General features: G+C 45.9%; 1 protein-coding gene across 1 annotated transcript in view; it reads left to right on the forward strand.

The window, feature by feature from the left end:
* The window catches only part of LY75 (lymphocyte antigen 75), a 100,591-nt gene that overhangs the window by 20,659 nt on the left and 56,226 nt on the right, over window positions 1-23,706 (forward strand). The window contains exons 3-9 of the mRNA XM_073647081.1: window positions 6,282-6,452; window positions 8,044-8,208; window positions 12,661-12,771; window positions 14,143-14,286; window positions 14,419-14,604; window positions 15,880-16,034; window positions 17,091-17,201. Of these exons, the coding sequence (XP_073503182.1) occupies window positions 6,282-6,452; window positions 8,044-8,208; window positions 12,661-12,771; window positions 14,143-14,286; window positions 14,419-14,604; window positions 15,880-16,034; window positions 17,091-17,201 (1,043 nt within the window). The remainder of the gene's footprint in view (window positions 1-6,281; window positions 6,453-8,043; window positions 8,209-12,660; window positions 12,772-14,142; window positions 14,287-14,418; window positions 14,605-15,879; window positions 16,035-17,090; window positions 17,202-23,706) is intronic.

Consider the following 23,706-nt stretch of genomic DNA (forward strand, 5'->3'; position numbering starts at 1 on the left):
GCCGTTCACTTGTTCTGTCTCCGGTAGCTGTTTTTTGTGAACTTCACACTTGTGGTTTAGAAGCCGGCTGTGGTTACCCTTACATAAATGCATGAGGTTTCTCAAAAATGTGCTTCTGGATGAATGTTACCTGCATTTTGGAGCTTAATAGTTCACAATTAAAGCTGACGTTTTAATGCATTTTTAGTATTAATTATAAAGCTCATCCTTCCTTAAGAAACACCATGCAAGGAGTGCAGTGTTAATGCAGTCTTAAAGAGCCCCCCTTCCTGTCTATATATTAAAGTAGGAGGCTGACCTAGCTATTGAAATATACTCAGCCAGCCCCTTTAACTCCATGCCCTGTCCTGTATCAAGCACGAGACTGGAAGCCAGGACCCCGAATGGAGCGGCTAGCAAAGTAACAGTCCCTGGCCCAATAGGACTTTCTATTTAAGGATCTTCTACATATATTTTTGTTTAGCTGAAAACCCTCTTTAAAGTAAATGTTTACTTTTTAGTACCCTGTTCAATATAAGGACTTATCTTTGTCGACTGGAAACTTTGTTGTCCGGAACCATAAATCCTATGCTTAGACATAAGGATAAATGATAATGAACTTTTGCTGCCTTTAGGAACCACTAGAGGGAGCCCATTGTATACAGTTTTATTTTGTCACTCACTATATTATCAGTATGCAGTAAGCTCATGGGCTCCCTCTAGTGGCAGCTGTAGGCAAGCATAAATATATTATGTAAACTTCCTATCAAGTAGGTGTCTGATCTAGAAAAAAAAAAGTTGATCAGATTTAAATAAGGTTTGGTGGGAAAAAGATTTAGTATGCCTTGTATTATATTCTTTTAAATGCCTGTTCTTTCTGTGCTTAGTAATCCATAGGTGGTACTAGTCAGTGATGACAGCTTTCATCTATGACTATGCTTGTAGAGGTAGCTGTTAATCACTGATTAGGACCTCCCACCGGACTCCTAGAACGAGAATGAACAGGGATTTACATGAATAAAGGAAGTAATACAGATTTTTTTTTTCCCCTACAAACCTTTATATCAATCTGTTCAGCTCTTCTGGCTCTATAACCTGCTGCACATCAGATGCCATTTATTACATTACCGGTTTCCTTCAATAGTAAATCTAAATTAAGGAATGGATATATAATATATAACTCAAAAGGTTTGCCAAAAATGAGTGTGTACTTTGACATCAGTCTCCTCTCCTGCAATGGTTTCATCTGTTTATTATACACACAGAAAAATAAAGCAAGAATTGGAAATGTTTTGGGCGGATGTATTCTTTTATTATATAAAATCAATGCAGATTATAACTGGGTTAAGGGTCTGCAACTACAATTAAAAATCAAAGTAGTGCTGTATGTCTTTTAGAAAAATTTCAGTGTCGTAAAGGGAACCTGTCGGTTTATTTATGCTGCCCGAATCATGAGGAGCACGAATCGGGAGGCAGCTGCTTCATTACAATCTTATAGTTTATGTTTTACTCTGAAACACTGCAGGGAAAATCATAGCTAGCAAGGCATAGATGCCAAGTCCAAGAGGCAGGTCCCTGCTGACGTCTTCCTGCCCGCTCAGCTACACTGACAGGTTATACCCTATGTGTGTGGTTAGGAAGAGTCTGTTCAGTCTAGCTGAGCCGGCAGGGAGAAGTCAGCGGGGACCCTCCTCTTGGTCTAGGCCTGTTGGCCTTGTTAGCTATGATTTTCCCAGCATCTTTTCAGAGTAAAACCTATACTGTATGTTTGTAATGAAGCAGTTTCCTCCTGATTCATGCTCCTCATGATTCGGGCAGCATAAATAAGCCGACAGGTTCCCTTTACGAAACTGAAATTGCTCCTTGTTAAGTTGTGGACCAAATTTTTGGAGTGAAGATAGAAGAAGTTGCTATGCCTTCGAGTACACTTCTCAGATCCTGGAATCTGTAGTTGAAAATGTTTGACATGCTTCCCTTCCAAGTTTTTTTTTTTTTTTTTTTTTTTTTAAACTGGAAGTGCTCGAACGAACCGATAGGGGAATTTCTACACCCCAAGGAAAATTAGTTTCCACCGAAAGTAAAGTAACGAGACTCCACAACACAGCATCCACTGATACTGAATAAACTACCAGCCCATGTGAGGAATGAGGAACCTGTAAAATGTGTTTTCTTTACCTATTTATGGTTTTATTTTCATCAGGTTCTTGTTGCAAAGGTTGCTTGAAAGAACGCTGGTGGTTTATTTATTGGTGAATGGAGTAAATGGCAGTATACACTCAAAAACAGTCGGCGGCAGATTAAAACATTGGAATAGTGCTCGGGAAATGTTAAAAAAGAGGCCTCAAGAAAAAAAATCTTTGCTATTTCCTCAAGCATCTTCCTCTTTAAAAACTTGGAACATCGATGGACATCTTTCTTTCCCCCTGTCTGTAGCCCTCTTCTACCTGAAGACCTTTTAGAAGCCGATGTCATACAGCTGAGTCATGCCACCGACCAAAATAATGCTGCCCAATGGTGAGCGACAGACATACCGCCCCCCTCTCCACTGTGCTCGAGGACAATCAGATCCCAAAAAAAAACAGGATTCAGGCTACGGTCACATTTCCGTTTGGACATTCTGTGGACTAAGTGATCCATCAGTGATGTCAGGGCCCCGATGGATTATTATGGGATCGGCCTCCGTTCTGGTGGGTTTTTTTTTGTTTTGTTTTTTAGAATGAAAGAAAAAGTTTTGTTTGCAGGATTTTTTTTTTTTTTAAGTTGTGGGGAAAAAACGGATCCCATAATAATCAGTGAGGCCCATCTGCTTCCATGTGCAAAACTGATGCAAAAGATCACTTATAGGAACAGGCAAACGGAAATGTGAATAATGGATTTTATCAGAAATTCCAGACCATAGTAATGACTTACATTATATATAGTTGTACCGTATAAAGTAAAGTGTCATTCCAACTGTCTGGAACTTCCAATAATCTGGACAGTTTGGAATCCAAACTTTGGATGACACATTATGCGTTTATCAATACAGTAAATATCACTCCGATGGTCCAGAACCTCTGATAATTCAGAATGCGGCAATAACAGATACATTATATACAGTCATACTGTACAAAGTAATCTGTCATTGCCATGGTCTGAATTGTCGGAGGTTCTGGATGATCCGAGTGATATTTACATTATTGATAAATGTAAATGTCTCCTCCAAAGTTTGGATTCCAAGCTGCCCAGATTATTGGAAATTTCTTACAATTAGAATTACATATGGACATATACAAGCATATATTCCCAATGGGGAACATGACTATGATGCCTCAAGTATTTATGGTGCTTTATCGGTAAAATTTACATTTTACGCGCTTTACAGATATTGTCATCTCTGTCCCCATTGGTGCTTACAATCTAAATTCCCTATTTGTATGTCTTTGAAGTTTCTGCATTATTTAGGAAATATTATTAGGCTCAACTTGTTTAAAGGAGTTTTCTGGCCATGGGGTACAAGTCTGCAGTCTATGTGACTGCAGACTTGTGAATCCTCACATTGAGCACGCAGTGAGGATTCTCTGGTGCTTTGCTGGCGAGTATGCGATTTGCATATTTCTGGTCACATTCCCACTAGACGTGTCAATACACTTGTATTGAGTGAGGCCGCACACGTCTAGTTGGCATGTGACCGTATGTGTGAAAATCGCATACTTGCGGTCATGCGCCTGTTGCTCCTGGCATCGGAGAATCTTCACAGTGCGCGTGTGGTGAGGCTTCACAAGTCTGCAGTCACATAGGATGACTGCAGACTCGTGCCCCAAAGCCACACAACTCCTTTAATCAGAGTCTGACTGTTTTTGCATTATTGCATGTTTTAATATGAAATGTTGCGGCGTCTGAGTGAACTTGCCTTGAAAAGCCGGTTGCAGTTTGTGTGTCTTGGCTGACTAGTCTGAGGCCGGTACCCTGTGGCTTCTCCCACCCCGCTCCGCTAGACTGACGGGTCTTTCAATAATGCAGCAAGTGCCTGATCTTTGCTGCGTGTGGCTTGAGCATGAATGTCAGGATCCCTTTAATAGTATTGGACCTGCGTTATCCTCACCTGTGGGTGGAGAAGAAGCGTGGTTATGGTTGAGTTAAGGGACAAGAGTAAGGTGTGGAGGGTGTAGGCTGCGGTCACATTCCTGCCGACCTCCCCTCTGACCACAGATATCCTGTGACTCTGCAGGGACCTTATAATTAACCAGAAGTTTTTCCATTCGTTACAAGCAAATATTATTACATTGTGCCTGTTGGTAAGAAAAAAACAACATCACAATTACTTGGATACATAGATAATTGAGTAACTGCAGCTGATGATGTGATTTTCCATGCCTGCTATGTGGGTAGGCTTTTCTTGCTACCGGTTAGTTGTTCTGCGTTCTCAGATCCGATAAGATGCATTGCTCTTTTTCTGCCCTGATCACTTCAGTTTGTTTTTTTTCACCTTACCTTTAGCATCCATTTTGCAATCGTTTTGTTTTTTTTTTTTTTTTCCTATTGTCTTTTTGCAATCGATCCATTATCCCCTTAAAGGGAATCTGTCAGTAACATTTTCCCCTAGGCAAACACATGTACTGCAGGATGGGGCTCTGTAAAACACTTCCAGGGATACCTATTTTGCCCCCTATCTGATTCCTCCTTGTTCTGAAATTCGACTTTTATTCATATGCAGATTAGCTTTGCAAGTGCACTGGTGGGTGGGGGGTGCACTTGCAGTCCTCAGATCCTCTTAGCTTCTCCCTACCAGCAAGTGGTTGTCGGCGGAGAAAGGCAAAGAGGAGACGCCGTGTGTATGTATGTATGTATGTGGCTCTGTGGTAGACCCAGCTTCACACGCAGGGATGCAGTTCGTCGGTGCCAACAAACTGATGGTTTATTAAATGTCCATAAACCAGTCAGGATAACAAATTTAAACAGCCTCTTCCAGGTACAAAAAGGTATAATGGAACAAAATTTAAAAATAACCAGTCCATATACAGCACGGCCTCGGCTGTTTAAATGCAGGTGCTTTCCTCTGACTCTAGCAGGTCTGAGCAGCAGATGTAAGGCCTCCTCACCTTGCAAAACACACAGACAGAGTGAGACAGCCCCAGCTGCCTGTAATCAGACCATTCAAGACCTGGACTGGAGGTACGTGAGCAGCCAATCCCACCCAGTTCTTTCAGCTGCTCGTAAAACCTGGACCCATAATCCGGGCCCATTAACATACCTCTCAGCACTATGTGTGTTGGAGCATCCTTATCCAGGTCCTACATCACCGAGGCTTGGCACCTCAGGGACACATACCTCCCATCCACGATTTGCCTATCTGCAGCCTTACTATGGATGGATGGATGGATAGATAAGATAATATGGGAATTTGTGCACAATTGAAGGGAAGAGCTGATTGCACTGTGACATGCAGCACTTTGTGCAGCTCACGGTAAGTACATATTGTGCCGCGACAGCCGCATATTTCTTTTCTCTTTCCATTACTTTTTTTCTTTTCTGAATTTCTTCAGTAATATAATTTGTATTTTCTGCAAATTCTTGCACAAGCTGTTGTTGTGTTTTTTTTTTTTTTCTGTTCCTCCTCCGATCAGCATGTCTGGCAACGGTGACGCTTCCTGTACCTGCAAGTCTGTGTGCAGCCCCAGAGTTGAAGTATAACTGCACTTTAAAGAAAACTTTTGACGTGTTGTAGAGCAGTTTTGATTGATTGGGGAACGTGGGGTAGAACCAGAAGCTGACGGCCTCAGCCTAGCTCTTCTCTCCCCCGAAACTGCAGTTGGCCACAGACTTGTTTTTGAGAACTTCTAGGAAAGTAGCCCTTGCCTGAACGCTTCTGTCCCCTCATTTTAGTGTTATGTTGAGGTCTTAACAGCTGGACCCCCACCGATCAAAACTTCTCATCTGTTACAAGTCATAAGTGTTCTGAAACTTCATTAACACTTTGTTCAGTGGAGCAACAGGTTGGAAGCCCGAACGTCGCTTCATTCATTCTCTATAGGACTACTGGAAAAAGTCGAGTACTTTCTCTCTGTCCCATTACTTTATCTGTGTGCAGATTTCACCGTAGTTCTGGCCTTTTGTTCATTAATCCGGAGGCTCTGGATGGACAATATTGTCCTGCGCACAGAGGGGCATGCAGGGATGCTATAAATTATAGAAGTCTATATGCTACCTGGAAGCAATGCCATACTGTACGTATATGAGCAAATGTAAAATCAGCGATTTTTATTTATTATTATTTTCCCTTTTAATCATTTTTAAGCATTTTGCTTTTTTTCTTTTTTCAGTTGTGTATACGACAGGGGGGAATTCTTCTGGAAGACCCTGTGAATTTCCATTCCTTTATAAGGAGAAGTGGTATCATGACTGTATTCATGATGATAATGAAGATCAGGAGTGGTGCGTGACCTCCGAAAACTTTGATGACCATGTTCTTTTGGGAAACTGTTTAAAGCCAGGTTCGATCTGTTACTTTCTTTGGTGTATAGATCAAAATAGAGATCTAGGTACCGGTCCTTTAATTCCTGAACATTAGCATTCATTGGACCGTTAAAACTGCTGGAAAGTCCCTTATGAGTCATATATAGGTGCATCTCACAAAATTAGAATATCATCAAAAAGTTAATTTATTTCAGTTCTTCCTTCAATACAAAAATTGAAACTCATATTATATAGAGTCATTACAAACAGTGATGTATTCCAAGTGTTTATTTCTGTTAATGTTGATGATTATGAAAACACAAAAGTCATTATCTCAGTAAATGATTTAACAAAAAACACTTGCACAGGCTTCCTAAGTGTTTAAAAAGGTCCCTTAGTCTGTTTCAGTAGGCTCCACAATCATGGGGAAAACTGCTGACTTGGCAGATGTCCAGAAGGCAGTCATTGACATACTGCACAAGGCCCCAGAGTCTGGAGGAAGAGTGCAGAGGCCACAATCCAAGCTGCTTGAGGTCTAGTGTGAAGTTTCCACAATCAGTGATGGTTTGGGGAGCCATGTCATCTGCTGGTGTAGGTCCACTGTGTTTTATCAAGACCAAAGTCAGTGCAGCTGTCTACCAGGACATTTTAGAGCACTTCATGCTTCCCTCTGCCGACAAGCTTTTTGGAGATGGAAATTTCGTTCTCCAGCAGGACTTGGCCCCTGTCCACACTGCCAAAAGTACCAATACCTGGTTTACACACAACAGTATCACTGTGCTTGATTGGCTGCAAACTCGCCTGACCTTAACCCCATAGAGAATCTATTATAGAGAATCTATGGGGTATTGTCAAGAGGAAGATGAGAGACCCCAGACCCAACAATGCAGACGAGCTGAAGGCTGCTATCAAAGCAACCTGGGCTTCCATAACACCTCAGCAGTGCCACAGGCTGATCGCCTCCATGCCACATTGCTGCATTGATGCAGTAATTGATGCAAAAGGAGCCCGACCAAGTATTGAGTGTATTTACTAAACAGACATTTCAGTAGGACATTTCAGATTTTAAAATCATTTTTCAAGCTGTTGTTATGAAGTATTCTAATTTACTGAAATAATGACTTTTGTGTTTTCATTGGCTGTAAGCCATAATCATCAACATTAACAGAAATAAACACATGAAATAGAGCACTCTGTAATGACTCTATATAATGAGTTTCACTTTTTGTATTGAAGGAAGAACTGAAATAAATTAACTTTTTGATGATATTCTAATTTTGTGAGATGCACCTGTAGTTTTACTGGATATAGTTTAATATCCAGGATATTTTTTACATTTTTCATATCACTATCTATATTCATTAAAAAACAACAACTCAGAAATCTTGCAATTTTCACATTAGCCTCTAGACCTAATTTTAGCTTTCCTGTCCTGTGTGGCAGACTTTTCAGCAGTCTCCGTATCATCACAGACAGGAATACATTGAAAGGTATCACATTGATATACAGTAGATAACACGACTTCCACCATTCACAATACTAAGGGGGAACAACTGCTGAAATAAGTCAGAAGAAAGTTATCAAGTTGTTGTATACTAATGATTTCTTACTTGCAATGTTCCCCTGTAGTGAGTGGATGTAATGGCTCTTGGACCCCGAATTTAGCGCTCCAGCAATGTTACCAGTTCAATGCAAACACTGTCCTGAAGTGGAAGGAAGCGTATATATCGTGCCAAAGCCAAGGTGCCAATTTACTGAGCGTATCCAGTCCAGAAGAGCTACAGTACATCATTGGTGAGTTCTGTTATGTGATATTGTGTGTATACAGTGTATATGTAACTATATGTGTACTGTGTATTGTTTTAGTGAGTACAGTATAGCTCCCTCTAGTGGTGGTTGAATTTATATTTTTTTAAAGTGGTTGGCAATTTTATTTAGAATTTTACAAATGTGTCAGAAAGGCATATAAGTAACTTACTAATCATTTAAAAGTTCCTTACTGTGAAAAGTTACATCCCATTGTCCCATCAATAAAAATTATACTTTAAAAGGACCCGGGCCTGGTAAAAGTAATGGGGGAAAAAACGTATACTCCCCTCGACAAAACTCCTGCAGGTCCATTTTTGGTGCTTGCCATGTTCCCCATTGACTTGTACCTTACAGTCTCGTCCTCGACACACCGGTTACTGGGTGAAGTGGTCATTGTTGTGCTCAATGATTTTTCTTACCGCAGACATTTTTGGCTACTTCCCATGTGTCAAGGGTGAGACCCAGAGGCATAGACCAGTGGTACAGGGTAAGCGCTGGAACAGGCTGCAACTCCAGGAAAAAAAAATGCAATAAGAAACTATCAAAACGTTGTATGTACTCCAAAATATATCAATATATACTCCAAAATACTCCAATATATCAATAAAATAAGCCTGCTCATCGCGCGAAAAAACAAGCCATTTTACAGCTCTTTTGACAGAAAAATGAAAACATTACAGATCTTGGGAAATGGCAACACAGGCAAAATAATTTTGTTTGGCTCTATAGGATTTCTGGGGGAAAAAAATTTCAGCACTTAAAAAAAAATATATATATATATATATATTATTCAAGTCTGGAATCTTTGTGATCGTACTGACCTGGAGAATCCATGTTCACGAGTCATTTTTACTAAATCATGAACACTGCGAAAATGATTCCGGAATTACGTTTTTTGGGGGGTTTTTCTTGCAGATTTATCACATTTGGATTATTTTTTTTTTCCCATTTTCAAGTACATTGAATGATAAAATGAATGGTGCCATTCAAAACTGCAACTTGTCCCGTAAAAATCAGGTCCTCCTATGTTATATATGTCCTTCAATACAAAAAGTGAAACTCCTATTATATAGAGTTATAGCTTTCGTAATAAAGGGAGGAAAAAAAGCAAAAGCAGAAAATCGCCCAATTGGGATGGGGTTAAAAAATAATGTAATGTTTTGTCTAATGTTTTGTCTGATTTGTTAGAGAAATGTCAAATGTTTTTGGTTCTGTAGAAGTGAATGGTTCTGAGCTGCAATACCAGACACAACCTATGGACAGGGGTGGTGCTGTTTTTCTCACAAAGCAGTCATATTCTTCAAACTCTATATAGTCCTATTACTTGTAGGACAGCCCGTTTGGTTCAGACGTTTCTAGCCTTACAGTGAGGACTGAGACCACATAAAATACTTTTAGCTACTCAAATCTTGAATTTGAAAAGTCTACTCTGCAGAGTTTATTTTCTCCCCCATAATATAATATACTGTATGTTCAATATGAGATATTGAGTGGCGGGGCCTGTTTACTGGCCCCATCCGCATTATGCACGGTGCGGTATAAACGTGGTGACCTCCGGCTCCTGAACAGGAAACACAGAGGTGTTGATCTATTTGCCTTTATCTGGTTAATAAGCAACTGCAGAGTGGTGTTTACACAGCAGAATATTCACTATTGTTCCCTATGACTCATTCTCTGATCTCATTCATAAGACTCCTCCAATTTGTACAGCAGAATTTCCCCTCTGCTAAAGTTCAATCAGAGTCCAGGTATCGGACAGACTATGTGCACTCGATGAATGGCCAATGCAGACTTCTACGTTCCAGCTTCACATGGTTCAATATTTAGACCAGATATTACAAAGAAATCCCCCCCCCCGGACACTTCATTGCTGTCATAGTTGGAGAGCTTAAGGTGACCGGGGGTGTGCGCAACGGCTGGATAGGGCTATGTGCACACAGCAACCATGCACTTGGTTAAAACTATACACAATGAAAAGCTCCATGTGTATATTTTAAAGGGTTGCTCCACTAGTTTTCAGATTGGTGAGGGTCTCGGGTGTCAGACGCCCACCAATCAGCTGATGTGAGTGCGGAGTTTATCAGTTGCCAAGCTGACTAGCACAGTCCCGCCGGCTTGCCTGCGCCTGGGTCCCGCCGGCTTGCCTGCGCCTGGGTCCCGCCGGCTTGCCTGCGCCTGGGTCCCGCCGGCTTGCCTGCGCCTGGGTCCCGCCGGCTTGCCTGCGCCTGGGTCCCGCCGGCTTGCCTGCGCCTGGGTCCCGCCGGCTTGCCTGCGCCTGGGTCCCGCCGGCTTGCCTGCGCCTGGGTCCCGCCGGCCTGCCTGCGCCTGGGTCCCGCCGGCCTGCCTGCGCCTGGGTCCCGCCGGCCTGCCTGCGCCTGGGTCCCGCCGGCCTGCCTGCGCCTGGGTCCCGCCGGCCTGCCTGCGCCTGGGTCCCGCCGGCCTGCCTGCGCCTGGGTCCCGCCGGCCTGCCTGCGCCTGGGTCCCGCCGGCCTGCCTGCGCCTGGGTCCCGCCAGCCTGCCTGCGCCTGGGTCCCGCCGGCTGGCCACTAGTCAGATAAATAGGTATTAATCTTGAGTACCCAGCAGCAGCCACTACACTATCGACAGACTATTTATAAGTAATAATAATAAATGTTCACTCCGACGCTGGATAAGTTATAGGAGCTCAAATAAGCTGTATTGGCTTATCTGTCAACAAGCTTGTTGGCGGTTTCCCATGGCAGCCATTATCATTTCAAAAGAAGCTCTGGCTAGTACTGGAAATAATGACTTTGAAAAGTTTCCCAATATGGGCTGCTCTTTAAAGGGGTTGTTTGGAATTAGAGAAACATGGCTACTTTCTTCCAAAATCAGTGCCAGGCCTATGTACATGTAGTTTGGCATTGCAGCTCAGTTGCATTGAAGTGAATTGTTTTGTTTTTTCACCATTTTCCCCCAACTTGGATTTTTTTCCTGTTTTTCAGTACACTCATTATATGGTAAAAATTATTGGTGTTGTTCAGAACTACTACTTATCTCATTAGGAAAAAAAGAAATCCCTCATACAACTATGTAGAAAAAAAAGTTATGGTTCTTGGGAGAAGCAGAGGAAATGAAGCAAAAATAAAAAATGGCTGCATCCTTATAGAGCAGCGGAAGCTGAGAAAATTCAGCATAACCTGTGTTTTCATTATTTAATCCTCAGCTCTTTTGGGGATTTTTGGTCCAGTGGGCGGTGCTAACCATGACTGACAGCTTTCTTTATTTTCACTCCGCCCACTGGACCCAAAATCCCAGAGAGAGCAGTAGTTCAAATGATGAAAACACAGGTTATACTGAAGCTTTTCTCACAAAACTATATATCAATCTGCTCAGCTCCCGCTGCTCTATAAGCTGGTGCCTGCAGAATACACTGCATTTTCATGGTGACAGGATCCCTTTAAGAGGCTGTTTGGAACAGCATGTAGTCCTCTATACTGCCCATAGTTTCTATGAAGAGAAGTAGGGACTCCATGACTGAAATAGAAAAAGAAACCGATTGAAATTCCCATGTCTCGTCACATTTTATTCTGAGGTGTAATTTTCAATTTTCAAAAAATTTCCCCTGTGAGTCACATTCATGGGAATCACCTCCGTGCACCATAAATGTGAATGGAAACTTTATGATGCAATCCTTTTGCTTTTATTTTATTTTTTATTTGGTTTTTGTACATCAATAAAATATTAAAATCTGCTTATCTCTATAGGAGCAACGTATTAAAATATGTCCTGGTAGTTATTTATACCCAAAGAAAGGAATATAGCCGAGGAGTTCTGCTCTTGAGGACATGACCGTTTTATTTTCTGCTTATAAAGCACCAACTTATTTCACAACCCTGCGCGCACGGTGTCGCCAATTAGCCAGTAATTAGCCATGTTTTTGCAGTTTAAGAGGAAACCGGGTGTGCAGGAAAACTTTCCAGTTGTCATCCTGCAAAGTAAAGGGGAAAACATAATGCAGCACAAGGCGGCACACAGCGCGCCCACAAGACTCTACCATGGATCTATAGTGCGGTCTTTGTACTGCATGGGGACACACAGGCCTCATTCACTGTATTATGGTGGCAATCGCCATCTGCGGTACTTTCTGTACCTCTGTATATCCCTGGAATAAATGTAATGTATGCTCCATCAGACACAATATATACAAAGTTCTCTATGGCAGCACAAGTCTGTACCAACTTTGTACCTCATGCATTAAAGGCCTTAAGATGAGGCCAACAGGTTGCACGCTGACAACCCATGGAACAGAAAAAAGCAAAAAAAAAAGTGGGCAGAACTCAATAGCAAATTCATACAAATAAAAAACCTGGTGTATTTATTGGCCTATCGGAACAGGCGGCAATGTTCCAGCTCAAGTACACGTAAGCCTTTGGCATTATATAAATAATACTAATATATATATATTTTTTTTTGCAGAAACTCAAGATCTTCCAGATTCCATATGGATTGGCCTTAATCGTTTGGAGACCAGTGGTGGCTGGCAGTGGTCAGACCATAGCCCTTTGAATTTTATCAACTGGGATGAAGGTAGAGGAACTCAAATGGGCCTGATCTACAACATACCGTATTTTATTTTTCGGAATATAAGACTTTCTTGTTTCCTCCAAAATTTTGAAGGAAAGTGTGGGGGGTGTGCGTCTTATTGTCCGCATGTGGCTGTGGATGGTGGGGAAAGCTGAGCACAGGAGACAGGAGCTGCTGCTAAAGAAAATTAATATTCACTTCTCTACACTCCCATGGGCGTGTGGAGCACTGAATATTCATTCTCCTTAATAGCGTGCTCATTGTAGCCACAGCCGCCTGCTCTTGCAGCGGCTCGGCGGTCACGCGTGCCCGCTATTAAAGAGCATGAATATTCACTACTCCCCACTCCCATGGAAGTGGAGAGGAGTGAACAATCCATGCTCTTTAATAGCGGGCACGAGTGACCGCCGAGCCACTGCAGGAGCCACGGCTGCGGCTACAGTGTGCGCGGAGAATGAAGTCACTACTCCCCACGCCAATAGTCCCATTGTGGGGAGCAGTGACTATTCTAGCAGCTCATCTCACAGTGTGAGGGCGCATGGCAGTGATGTCATGCGCAGCTCACACAGTGAGATGAGTGCTGGCAGCAGAGCAGGACGCAGCGCTGGAGCAGAGGGAAGGAAGGTGAGTATTGCCATTTATTTTTTTGTGTGTAGCGTGATGGGGATGGGGGTGCCATGTATACCAGGATGAGGGATGGGGGGTGCCATACATACCAGGATGAGGAATGAGGGGTGCCATGCATACCAGGATGAGGAATGAGGGGTGCCATGCATACCAGGATGAGGAATGAGGGGTGCCAGGCATATCAGGATGGGGATGGGGTCCACGTATAACAGGAAGGGGGGCCATATATACCAGGATGAGGGATATTAGTATAGAATTGGGGGACTTTACCCCTATAACCGTGTCAGCAGCAGACCCCCTCCCCCTTAACAGTGCATCATGACTACATTTTATTTTTTTTCTATTTTCCTCCTCTAAAACCGGTGTGTGTCTTAGTCTGAAAAATACCGTATACACACACACACACACACATACACATACACATACACACACACACATACACATACACATACACACACACACACACACACACACACACACACACACACACATACACATACACATACACACACACACACACACACACACACACACACACACACACACACACACACACACACACACACGTGTATATATACACCTTTACCATGATCCCATTAGCTATAGTATTCAAAGAACTTGAGCTGAGTCTTATCCGGTAACTGGAGATTCCGGCTTCTTGTCCTCTGCTACTTGATAGTTTGGTGTCTGATACATATCTGCTTCCAAGAAATACATTATTAACCCTTGATATTTTTATTTTTCTAGGAATCTCTGCATTTTCACTTATAGATGGTTCAAGTTGTGGAAAACTTAACGTGAACTCTGGTCGATTTGAGTTCTTTCCATGCGATGCCGCCCTGCCGTATGTCTGTAAGAAGGGAGTAAATGAGATAAAATCCGATCCTGTGGGTAAGGGGCTTGGAAAAAATGATGACCACTTTTTTGTTTTATGAAAAAAAAACAAACATATATCCTAAGAGAAAAATCTTAATTGATTTGCTTATCTGTATTATTACCTCCCTGGGGTTCTTGTCTGTGTAGATTATTGGCATTACTCTGAAACGGAGTGCACCGCAAACTGGACGACATACAACGGGTTTTGCTATGTGACACAGGAGCCTAACACATGGCAGGAAGCTGATGTGTCCTGCCAAAACGAGAACGGAAGTTTAATCAGCCTCCATTCTCTGGCTGATATTGAACTGGTGGTGACAAAGTTTCAGAACGGTATGTAATATTAATGCGGATATTATTTTGTATACCTTGAATGTCGTAGTCTTCCATGATGCATTATCAGTGGTCTTTGGCCTTAAATAAGCTCTTTTTTTCTAGCCTAATATTTCTTTTTCTACTAAATAATTGTATTCCAAATGAGATCATAATACTAGAGCGTCTACACTTGGGATATCACTCCACAATTCCTCCTGGAAATGTATCAATAGTCCTTTACTTCTGGGCGTTACTATTTTCTGGGTCAGTAGGATGTATTTCCATATAGTCTGGCACTATCGAATTCGACATTGTAAGACTTTTTAGGAATATTTTCCCTATTGACAAGAGGATTGATGTCAAAGTTGTCAATCTAGTCATGTTTCCCGGATAAAAAGAGAAGCAGTACAATATTATTGGAAGAAAATATGCCTCAGCATTGTTCTTTACATTTACTAAAGCAGAGATGGAGGGTAGTCCTCAAAGATTCTGTATTGTATTTGTAATTGCTTTCTAAATAGACTTTATTAAAAGTTTCTAACCATTTTGCTTCTACACAGTGTGTCAACAAATGTAACCCCATTACATAGCTGGCAGTGCTGTTGCTTCTGATGTAGATTCAATAGCACACTGTTTCTGGCTGTGTGGGCTATATGCTCTCCCCGTTCCTAACCACAGTGTTGTAGGTAACAGCAGAGAGACCAACGGGGATGTACATGGCAGATCAGACGATGGAGAGGGGCCAAAGCATCCAAAGTATTCATTGAAGGAGGATGAGACAGACTGCACTGATCAGCGTGTCGCCGAGTGATTTACACAGGCTGTGCATGAGTGTAGAGAGCAGAAGAAATGAGGGGGAAACTGCATACTCCTCAGCATCAGTGCCTGTTGGTAAAATGGCTAGGAGAAGAAGGAAAAAGTAATTCAAGAATGAAGCTGTGCTAACACATGAGAGTTAGTGAAGGCCGCAGAATCCTGGACACACAGACCTTACATCCAGCATGTAATACTGTGCGCCACACATGAGAAAAGTGTAAAACTATGAGCTTGTTACGAAGTGTATACTAAGGGGTCTGCAGCCTGAAACTTAGTGCAACTTTTTTTAACTGAATTTGACCACTTACATAGTTTTTGTTTTTTTGGGTTTTCTTTTTCATAGATTTTAAAGGGCACCCTGGAAAGTACGAATAGTAGCCAGTGGAATTTCTGTGCACTGCTAGCTCTTTGAGCGTTTGTTTTTTTTTTCTAGCAAACTTCACTTGTGTTGTTTTACTGATTTTATTCATTTTACAGAAAATGAAAATATTTGGTCGGGATTTCAAAGCCAGTCATTCCCCCCTTTATACAAATGGTCTGATGGAACGGAAGCACAATTTACTTATTGGGATCTAAAAGAACCATTACCTCCCTTTAATGTGACTCCGACCTGTGTGTCCTTTTCAGGACAGGTATGTATCTTTTATACTTGTATTTAAAATGAATGATAAAATTGGGTGCAAATAGCAGGGATTCTTCTGCTCCTACAGGAGCTTTTATTTACTTCACGGTTCATTTTGCTCAATTTTGGGGATTACTGCTGCTTTTATCATGAACATACAAATATTTAAAGACCATATATATTTGTTTATGGCTAGAAACATATCGCTCGCTATCTGTCTCCCCATTAATTATCAGGAAAAAGTCAGGAGTGGGTTACTCCATATAACACGCTACATATGAATACCTAGGTGTTCACTAAACCACTCACAAAATAGTAATATAAAATACATTTTATTTATTACAATCAAAAACATGTAACATGCAACAAGTACACATAGAGGAGGATCAAGTAAACATACACAGCGATAAGTCCAAATGGCCAGGGTTTATATATATTTTATATGTTCTATTCAAAAATGGCTGCTACACATATTTATACTCATACACAGTCTCAAATTGACCTCCACCAGGCTAAGCCATATAAGCAATTTGTCAGATCTTACCCATGATGTAATAAGATGACCAACAAGACCACAACGGCCGCCCCGACGCGCGTTTCGCACTGATTCTTTATCAAAACTATGGACCTGTATAAATGTGTAGCCGCCATTTTTGAATAGAACATATATAAAGTATATTAGACCTGGCCATTTGGACTTGCCACTGTCTGTGTTTTACTAGATAGTCCTCTTTAAACTCCTCATTTATGTGTACTTGCTGCATATTACGTGTTTTTAATTGTAACAAAATGTATTTTATTTTACTATTTTGAGAATTGTTTAGTGAATACCTGGGTGCTTTTATCATGAAGATGTAATAAGTAATTTTATATGCTACTTTGGACTCCCTTTGTGCTCCTTTTGGCAGTGTCAGTGTTTTCCGACGGGAACACCAATGTAGCTGGAAAAGAGCACAAACGAATCCTAAAGTTTTATTCTTTGAACTCATTTTACTCAATGGCTAAACTGTCACCATAAAAAAGAAATATCCAGATTTTAGTGTAAATGTATTCTTGTCTCCAACAGACTGGTCGCTGGCAAGTGAGAAACTGTTCAGAGCCATTGAAGTCCATATGCAGGAAACCTGGTGTAGTAAAGAATGCCACCAGCTCTGACTCAGGGTGTCCTCCTGATGAGGTAAATTACTTCACCATCTTACTTTTAACTCCATGACTGTAACGGGTCTGGGAGGCGGAACCTCTGAGCTACTATACAAGGGGGCGGTCCTTGTAAGGGAGCGGGTGGCGACCAGGCAGGCAGTCACAGCAGGTGACCCGGACAGTCTCTGGGTGTACGGGCAGGAGGTCACGGCAAGTGACCGGGACAGTCTCTGGAAGAACGGGCTGGAGGTCACGGCAAGTGACCGGGTCAGTTTCTGGGTGAACGGGCTGGAGGTCACGGCAAGTGACCGGGGCAGTCTCTGGGTGAACGGGCTGGAGATCACGGCAAGTGACCGGGGCAGTCTCTGGGTGAACGGGCTGGAGGTCACGGCAAGTGACCGGGGCAGTCTCTGGGTGAACGGGCTGGAGGTCACGGCAAGTGACCGGGGCAGTCTCTGGGTGAACGGGCTGGAGGTCACGGCAAGTGACCGGGGCAGTCTCTGGGTGAACGGGCTGGAGGTCACGGCAAGTGACCGGGGCAGTCTCTGGGTGAACGGGCTGGAGGTCACGGCAAGTGACCGGGGCAGTCTCTAGGTAAAGGGTAGGTACGACCTGTGATGGCTGAACATCCAGGTAGGCTAGCAAGGCAGATGGAGGACGTGTGCTCCCAGGTGAGCAAGCGAGAGTCTCTGGAATAGCAGGTGGTCACAGCACGTGACAGCGAAGCCTCCAGGTAGGCAAGCAGGCAGGTAGCGGAGAAGCGCTCCCAGGTGAGCGGGCAAGAGTCTCTGGAATAGCTGGTGGTCACAGCACGTGACGGCGGAGCCTCCGGGCAGGCAAGCAGGCAGGTAGCGGAGAAGCGCTCCCAGGTGAGCGGGCAAGAGTCTCTGGAATAGCTGGTGGTCACAGCACGTGACGGCGGAGCCTCCGGGCAGGCAAGCAGGCAGGTAGCGGAGGAGCGCTCCCAGGTGAGTGGGCAAGCTGGTCCATAGACAGACTGACAGGAGTAGAAAGGCAGACCGTCGGACCTCAGGCTAGCAAGCAGGCAGGTAGCTGATGTGCGCTCCCAGGTGAGCGGGCAAGCTGGTCCTTAGACAGACTGACAGGAGTTGTAAGGCAGACCGTCGGACCTCAGGCTAGCAAGCAGGTAGCAGGAATAACTGGCAGGAAACAGACAGCAAACTGGCAGGACTCTGGCAGGAATCAGGCAGGTAACTGGCAACGGGACCTGAGGGCTGAAGCAGAGTAGAACAGTGCAACAACATTGCTCGGGCACCTCCATTTTGGAGGAGGTGCCTTATATATGGTGAAGTCCTCCGGCCATTGGCCGGGGACTCCTTAGGACGGCGCGCGCGGCCCCTTTAAGAGGGAGGGAGAGCGCGCGCGCCCTAAGCACAGTTGCCGGGAAGGAGCGTGCGCTGCCAGCAGAGCGGGAGGAGGACGCCGGGCACGGAGCAGGGAGGTGAGGGGAACAGCGTCCCTGCCTAGCAGAGGGCAGGGACGCCGGCGCTACAGTACCCCCCCCTTTAGGCCCCCCCTTTTTTAGGCCAGACAGAAATTTAGCAAGGATAAGAGGGGCATGGATGTTCTCCCGGGGCTCCCACGTTCTCTCCTCAGGACCAAACCCCTTCCAATCTACTAGAAAAAAGGTCTTTCCTCTTACCCTTTTGGTGGCAAGAATGTTCTCTACCTCAAACTCGTCCTCAGCAGAAACCGGAGCAGGAGGCGTACCTGTAGACTTGGAAAAAGAGTTAAGTACCACAGGTTTGAGGAGAGATACATGGAAGGAGTTAGGGATCCGTAAGTTGGCCGGGAGTTTCAATTTATAGGCCACCGGGTTGATCTGACTGATGACCTCCAGGGGGCCGATGAACCGAGGCCCTAACTTGTAAGAAGGTATCTTGAGTCGGACATATTTAGATGAGAGCCAGACTTTATCTCCGGGACGAAATTGTGGAGGATCCAGGCGTTTTTTGTCAGCGTGTCTTTTCATCCGTTCGGACGACTGACGGAGTGTGGATCGGGTACTCTCCCAAATGGAGGAAAATTTGCCAACGAGAGATTCCGCAGCCGGGTTGTCCACAGAGGTGGAGACAGGAAAAGGAATCCGAGGATGCTGACCGAAGACTACAAAAAACGGGGATTTGGAGGAGGATTCGCTCTCGTGATTGTTATAAGAGAACTCGGCCCATGGTAGGAGATCCACCCAGTCTGAATGATGGGCATTAACGAAGTGCCGGAGGTAACTGGTCAGGTTCTGATTGATCCGCTCCACTTGACCATTGGACTGTGGGTGGTAAGCGGAAGAGAAGTCCAGGGTGACGTCTAGCAGTTTACAAGTGGCTCTCCAGAAGCGTGAGGTGAACTGTACCCCACGATCCGACACGATGTGGAGGGGCAGGCCATGAAGACGGAAGATGTGACGAATAAAGTCTTTAGCTAGCTCGGGTGCAGACGGGAGGCCTGGCAGGGGAACGAAATGAGCCATCTTGGAGAAGCGGTCAGCGACCACCCAAATGACCGTACAACCGGCAGAGACTGGGAGGTCTGTTATAAAGTCCATTGCTATATGCTGCCAGGGGGCAGCAGGTACTGGGAGCGGAAGGAGGCGACCGGCTGGCAGATGTCTCGGAACCTTGTTGCGGGCGCAGGACACACAGGCAGAAACAAAGTCTATTACGTCCTTGTGCAGGGTAGGCCACCAGTAGTGCCGGGTAATAAGCTGGAGGGTCTTTTTTTGACCGGCATGGCCAGCCAGTTTAGATGAGTGACCCCAGTGAAGGATCTTCTCCCGATCAGGTACTGATACGAACGTCTTTCCGGGAGGGAGACGATTTAGACTCACGGGAGCCACCTGCATTACTCTGGCGGGATCGATGATGTGTTTCGGATCTTCCTCGAGATCAGACACCAGAAAGGATCGAGACAAGGCGTCCGCCTTGACGTTTTTGTCAGCCGGGCGAAAATGAAGAACAAAATCAAAGCGAGCAAAAAACAAGGACCACAGGGCTTGGCGCGGGTTAAGTCTCTGGGCATGCTGGAGGTAAGCCAAGTTCTTGTGGTCCGTGTAAATTATTACCGGGTGAAGAGCCCCCTCGAGCAGGTAACGCCACTCCTCCAATGCCAGTTTGATGGCCAATAACTCTCGGTCTCCTATGGAATAATTGCGCTCTGAGGAGGAGAAGAGTTTAGAGAAGAAGCCGCAAGTTACCATCCTCCCGGAAGATGATTTTTGAGTAAGTACCGCTCCGGCTCCAGAGGAGGAGGCGTCAACTTCCAGGAAGAACTGCTTGTTGCCGTCCGGGCGATGCAGCACCGGGGCGGAAGAGAAGGCCTGTTTTAAGGAAAGAAAGGCCTCCTCTGCTTCGGGCGGCCACTCTTTGGGATTAGTACCCTTACGGGTGAGCGCGGAAATTGGGGCAGTCCGGGAAGAGAAGTGTGGTATGAAGAGGCGGTAGTAGTTGGCGAAGCCCAGGAACCGCTGAATGGCCTTCAACCCCTCCGGTCGAGGCCATTTCTCGATGGCAGACAGTTTCTCTGGATCCATTCGTAGGCCGGTCTGAGAAATAATGTAGCCCAAAAACGGAAGCGAGGTCTGCTCAAAGAGGCACTTCTCGTATTTAGCGAAGAGGTGATTCTGCCTGAGCCTGAGCAGGACCTGACGAACGTCCCTCCGGTGAGTCTGGAGATCCGGAGAGAAGACCAAGATGTCGTCCAGGTACACCACTACGCAGGAGTAGAGAAGGTCCCGGAAGATGTCATTGACCAACTCTTGAAAGACGGCAGGAGCGTTACAGAGACCAAAGGGCATTACCAGATATTCATAGTGGCCGTCCCGGGTGTTGAATGCCGTCTTCCATTCATCCCCCTGACGGATACGAACCAGGTTGTACGCCCCACGGAGGTCCAGTTTGGTGAAGATTCTAGCCCCTCTCAGACGATCAAATAACTCCGGAATGAGCGGAAGGGGGTACTTATTCTTCACCGTGATTTGGTTAAGGCCTCTATAGTCTATACAGGGACGGAGAGAGCCGTCCTTCTTTTTTACGAAGAAGAAGCCTGCTCCCGCCGGGGAGGTAGATTTCCGGATGAATCCCCTGGCCAGAATCTCCTCAATATATTCGGACATCGACCGGGTCTCAGCAGCGGATAATGGATAAATACGCCCACGGGGAGGAGTAGTACCGGGTAACAGGTCGATAGGGCAGTCGTATGGTCTATGAGGGGGTAGTGTCTCTGCTTCCTTTTTATTAAAGACATCAGCATAAGACCAATAAGGAATCGGAAGTCCAGGTAGATTAGCTGGGGTAGGAGAAGGACGGACGGGATGGACGGGAACCAGACAGGTCTTATGGCAGTCCTGTCCCCAGCGAAGGACTTCTCCGGTCTGCCAGTCAAGCACGGGTGCATGTCTCTGGAGCCAAGGTAGACCTAGCAAGAGGGCGTGAGAGAGTCCAGGCAGAACATGAAAGGAGATACTCTCAGAATGCAGCATTCCCACCTGTAGAGTAATGGATTCGGTGATGAGTTGGATGGGGCGTGGTAAGAGACCCCCATCCACGGCAGCAACAGACAAGGGTACAGCCAGAGGTTTGGTGGGGATGCGGTATTTCTCTACCAGGGACTGTGAAATAAGATTCCCGGCTGCTCCAGAGTCCAGTTGGGCTAGTTCGAAATAACGGTTCTCCCCGCAGACGATTGAAACTGACAGCAGCAGAGATGGAGAGGATTTATTCTTGTCTAGGTCGACCTCTCTGAGCGAACCTAGACACAGGCGTTTCCCGACCTCTCTGGGCAGGCACGGATCCGGTGCTCCTTACTGCCACAGTAGAAGCAGCTCCCCTCGGCACGGCGTAAGTCCTGACGGGTTTTGACCATCTTGGTCTGGTCGACCTGCATAGACTCAGGAGAGTGTACCTGGGGAGAGATGGAGGGAGTGACGGGTTTCTGAAAGGTAGGAGCTAGACGTGGAAACCTCCTCTCACGGGTGACCTCTTTGGCACGCTCCTGGAACCGTAGGTCAATCCGGGTGGCAAGAGTTATTAGGTCATCGAGAGTGGTAGGAATGTCCCGACCGGCAAGTTCATCTTTAATACGGCCGGACAGACCCTCCCAGAAGACGGATACCAGAGCGTCGTTATCCCAGGCCAGCTCTGAGGCAAGGGTACGGAACCGTATGGCATATTGGCCCACGGTGAGACTTCCCTGACGGAGGCGTAGCAGAGATGATGCGGATGAGGTCTTCCGTCCGGGTTCGTCGAAGACTTTCCGGAAAGCCGTGAGGAAGGCAGGCAAGTCGGACACCAGGGGGTCTCCTCTCTCCCATAGAGGATTTAGCCAGGCCAGGGCCTCCCCGGTGAGATGGGACATGATGAAGGCAATTTTGGCCCGGTCGGAGTTAAACTGGTGGGACAATAGTTCAAAGTGCAGGGTGCACTGATTTATGAAGCCCCGAGCCTGGGCGGAGTCGCCTCCGAAGCGAGGAGGTGCAGAAAGCCGGGGTCCGAGGTAGGATACCATGGTATTGGTGGGCAGCGGAGCTGCCGGGTTGCGAGTCATGGCACTGGCGGTGATTGCTGGTGGAGCAGTCAGAGTATCCAGGCGAGAATTGACATTCCGCAGGTGACCCAGGATGGACTCCTGTTGGGACCTCTGACGGGACAGTTCATGACAGAGGTCCGAGAGCGAGGGAGCTTGGGTGCCACCGGGTTCCATGGCCCGAGCAAACTGTAACGGGTCTGGGAGGCGGAACCTCTGAGCTACTATACAAGGGGGCGGTCCTTGTAAGGGAGCGGGTGGCGACCAGGCAGGCAGTCACAGCAGGTGACCGGGACAGTCTCTGGGTGTACGGGCAGGAGGTCACGGCAAGTGACCGGGACAGTCTCTGGAAGAACGGGCTGGAGGTCACGGCAAGTGACCGGGTCAGTCTCTGGGTGAACGGGCTGGAGATCACGGCAAGTGACCGGGGCAGTCTCTGGGTGAACGGGCTGGAGGTCACGGCAAGTGACCGGGGCAGTCTCTGGGTGAACGGGATGGAGGTCACGGCAGGTGACCGGGGCAGTCTCTGGGTGAACGGGCTGGAGGTCACGGCAAGTGACCGGGGCAGTCTCTAGGTAAAGGGTAGGTACGACCTGTGATGGCTGAACCTCCAGGTAGGCTAGCAAGGCAGATGGAGGATGTGTGCTCCCAGGTGAGCAAGCGAGAGTCTCTGGAATAGCAGGTGGTCACAGCACGTGACGGCGAAGCCTCCAGGTAGGCAAGCAGGCAGGTAGCGGAGAAGCGCTCCCAGGTGAGCGGGCAAGAGTCTCTGGAATAGCTGGTGGTCACAGCACGTGACGGCGGAGCCTCCGGGCAGGCAAGCAGGCAGGTAGCGGAGAAGCGCTCCCAGGTGAGCGGGCAAGAGTCTCTGGAATAGCTGGTGGTCACAGCACGTGACGGCGGAGCCTCCGGGCAGGCAAGCAGGCAGGTAGCGGAGGAGCGCTCCCAGGTGAGCGGGCAAGCTGGTCCATAGACAGACTGACAGGAGTAGAAAGGCAGACCGT

This window comes from Phyllobates terribilis, unplaced genomic scaffold (assembly GCF_046119375.1).
Source record: "Phyllobates terribilis strain yellow unplaced genomic scaffold, ASM4611937v1 Scaffold_9__5_contigs__length_417890890, whole genome shotgun sequence".
Classification (NCBI taxonomy): Eukaryota; Metazoa; Chordata; class Amphibia; order Anura; family Dendrobatidae; genus Phyllobates; species Phyllobates terribilis.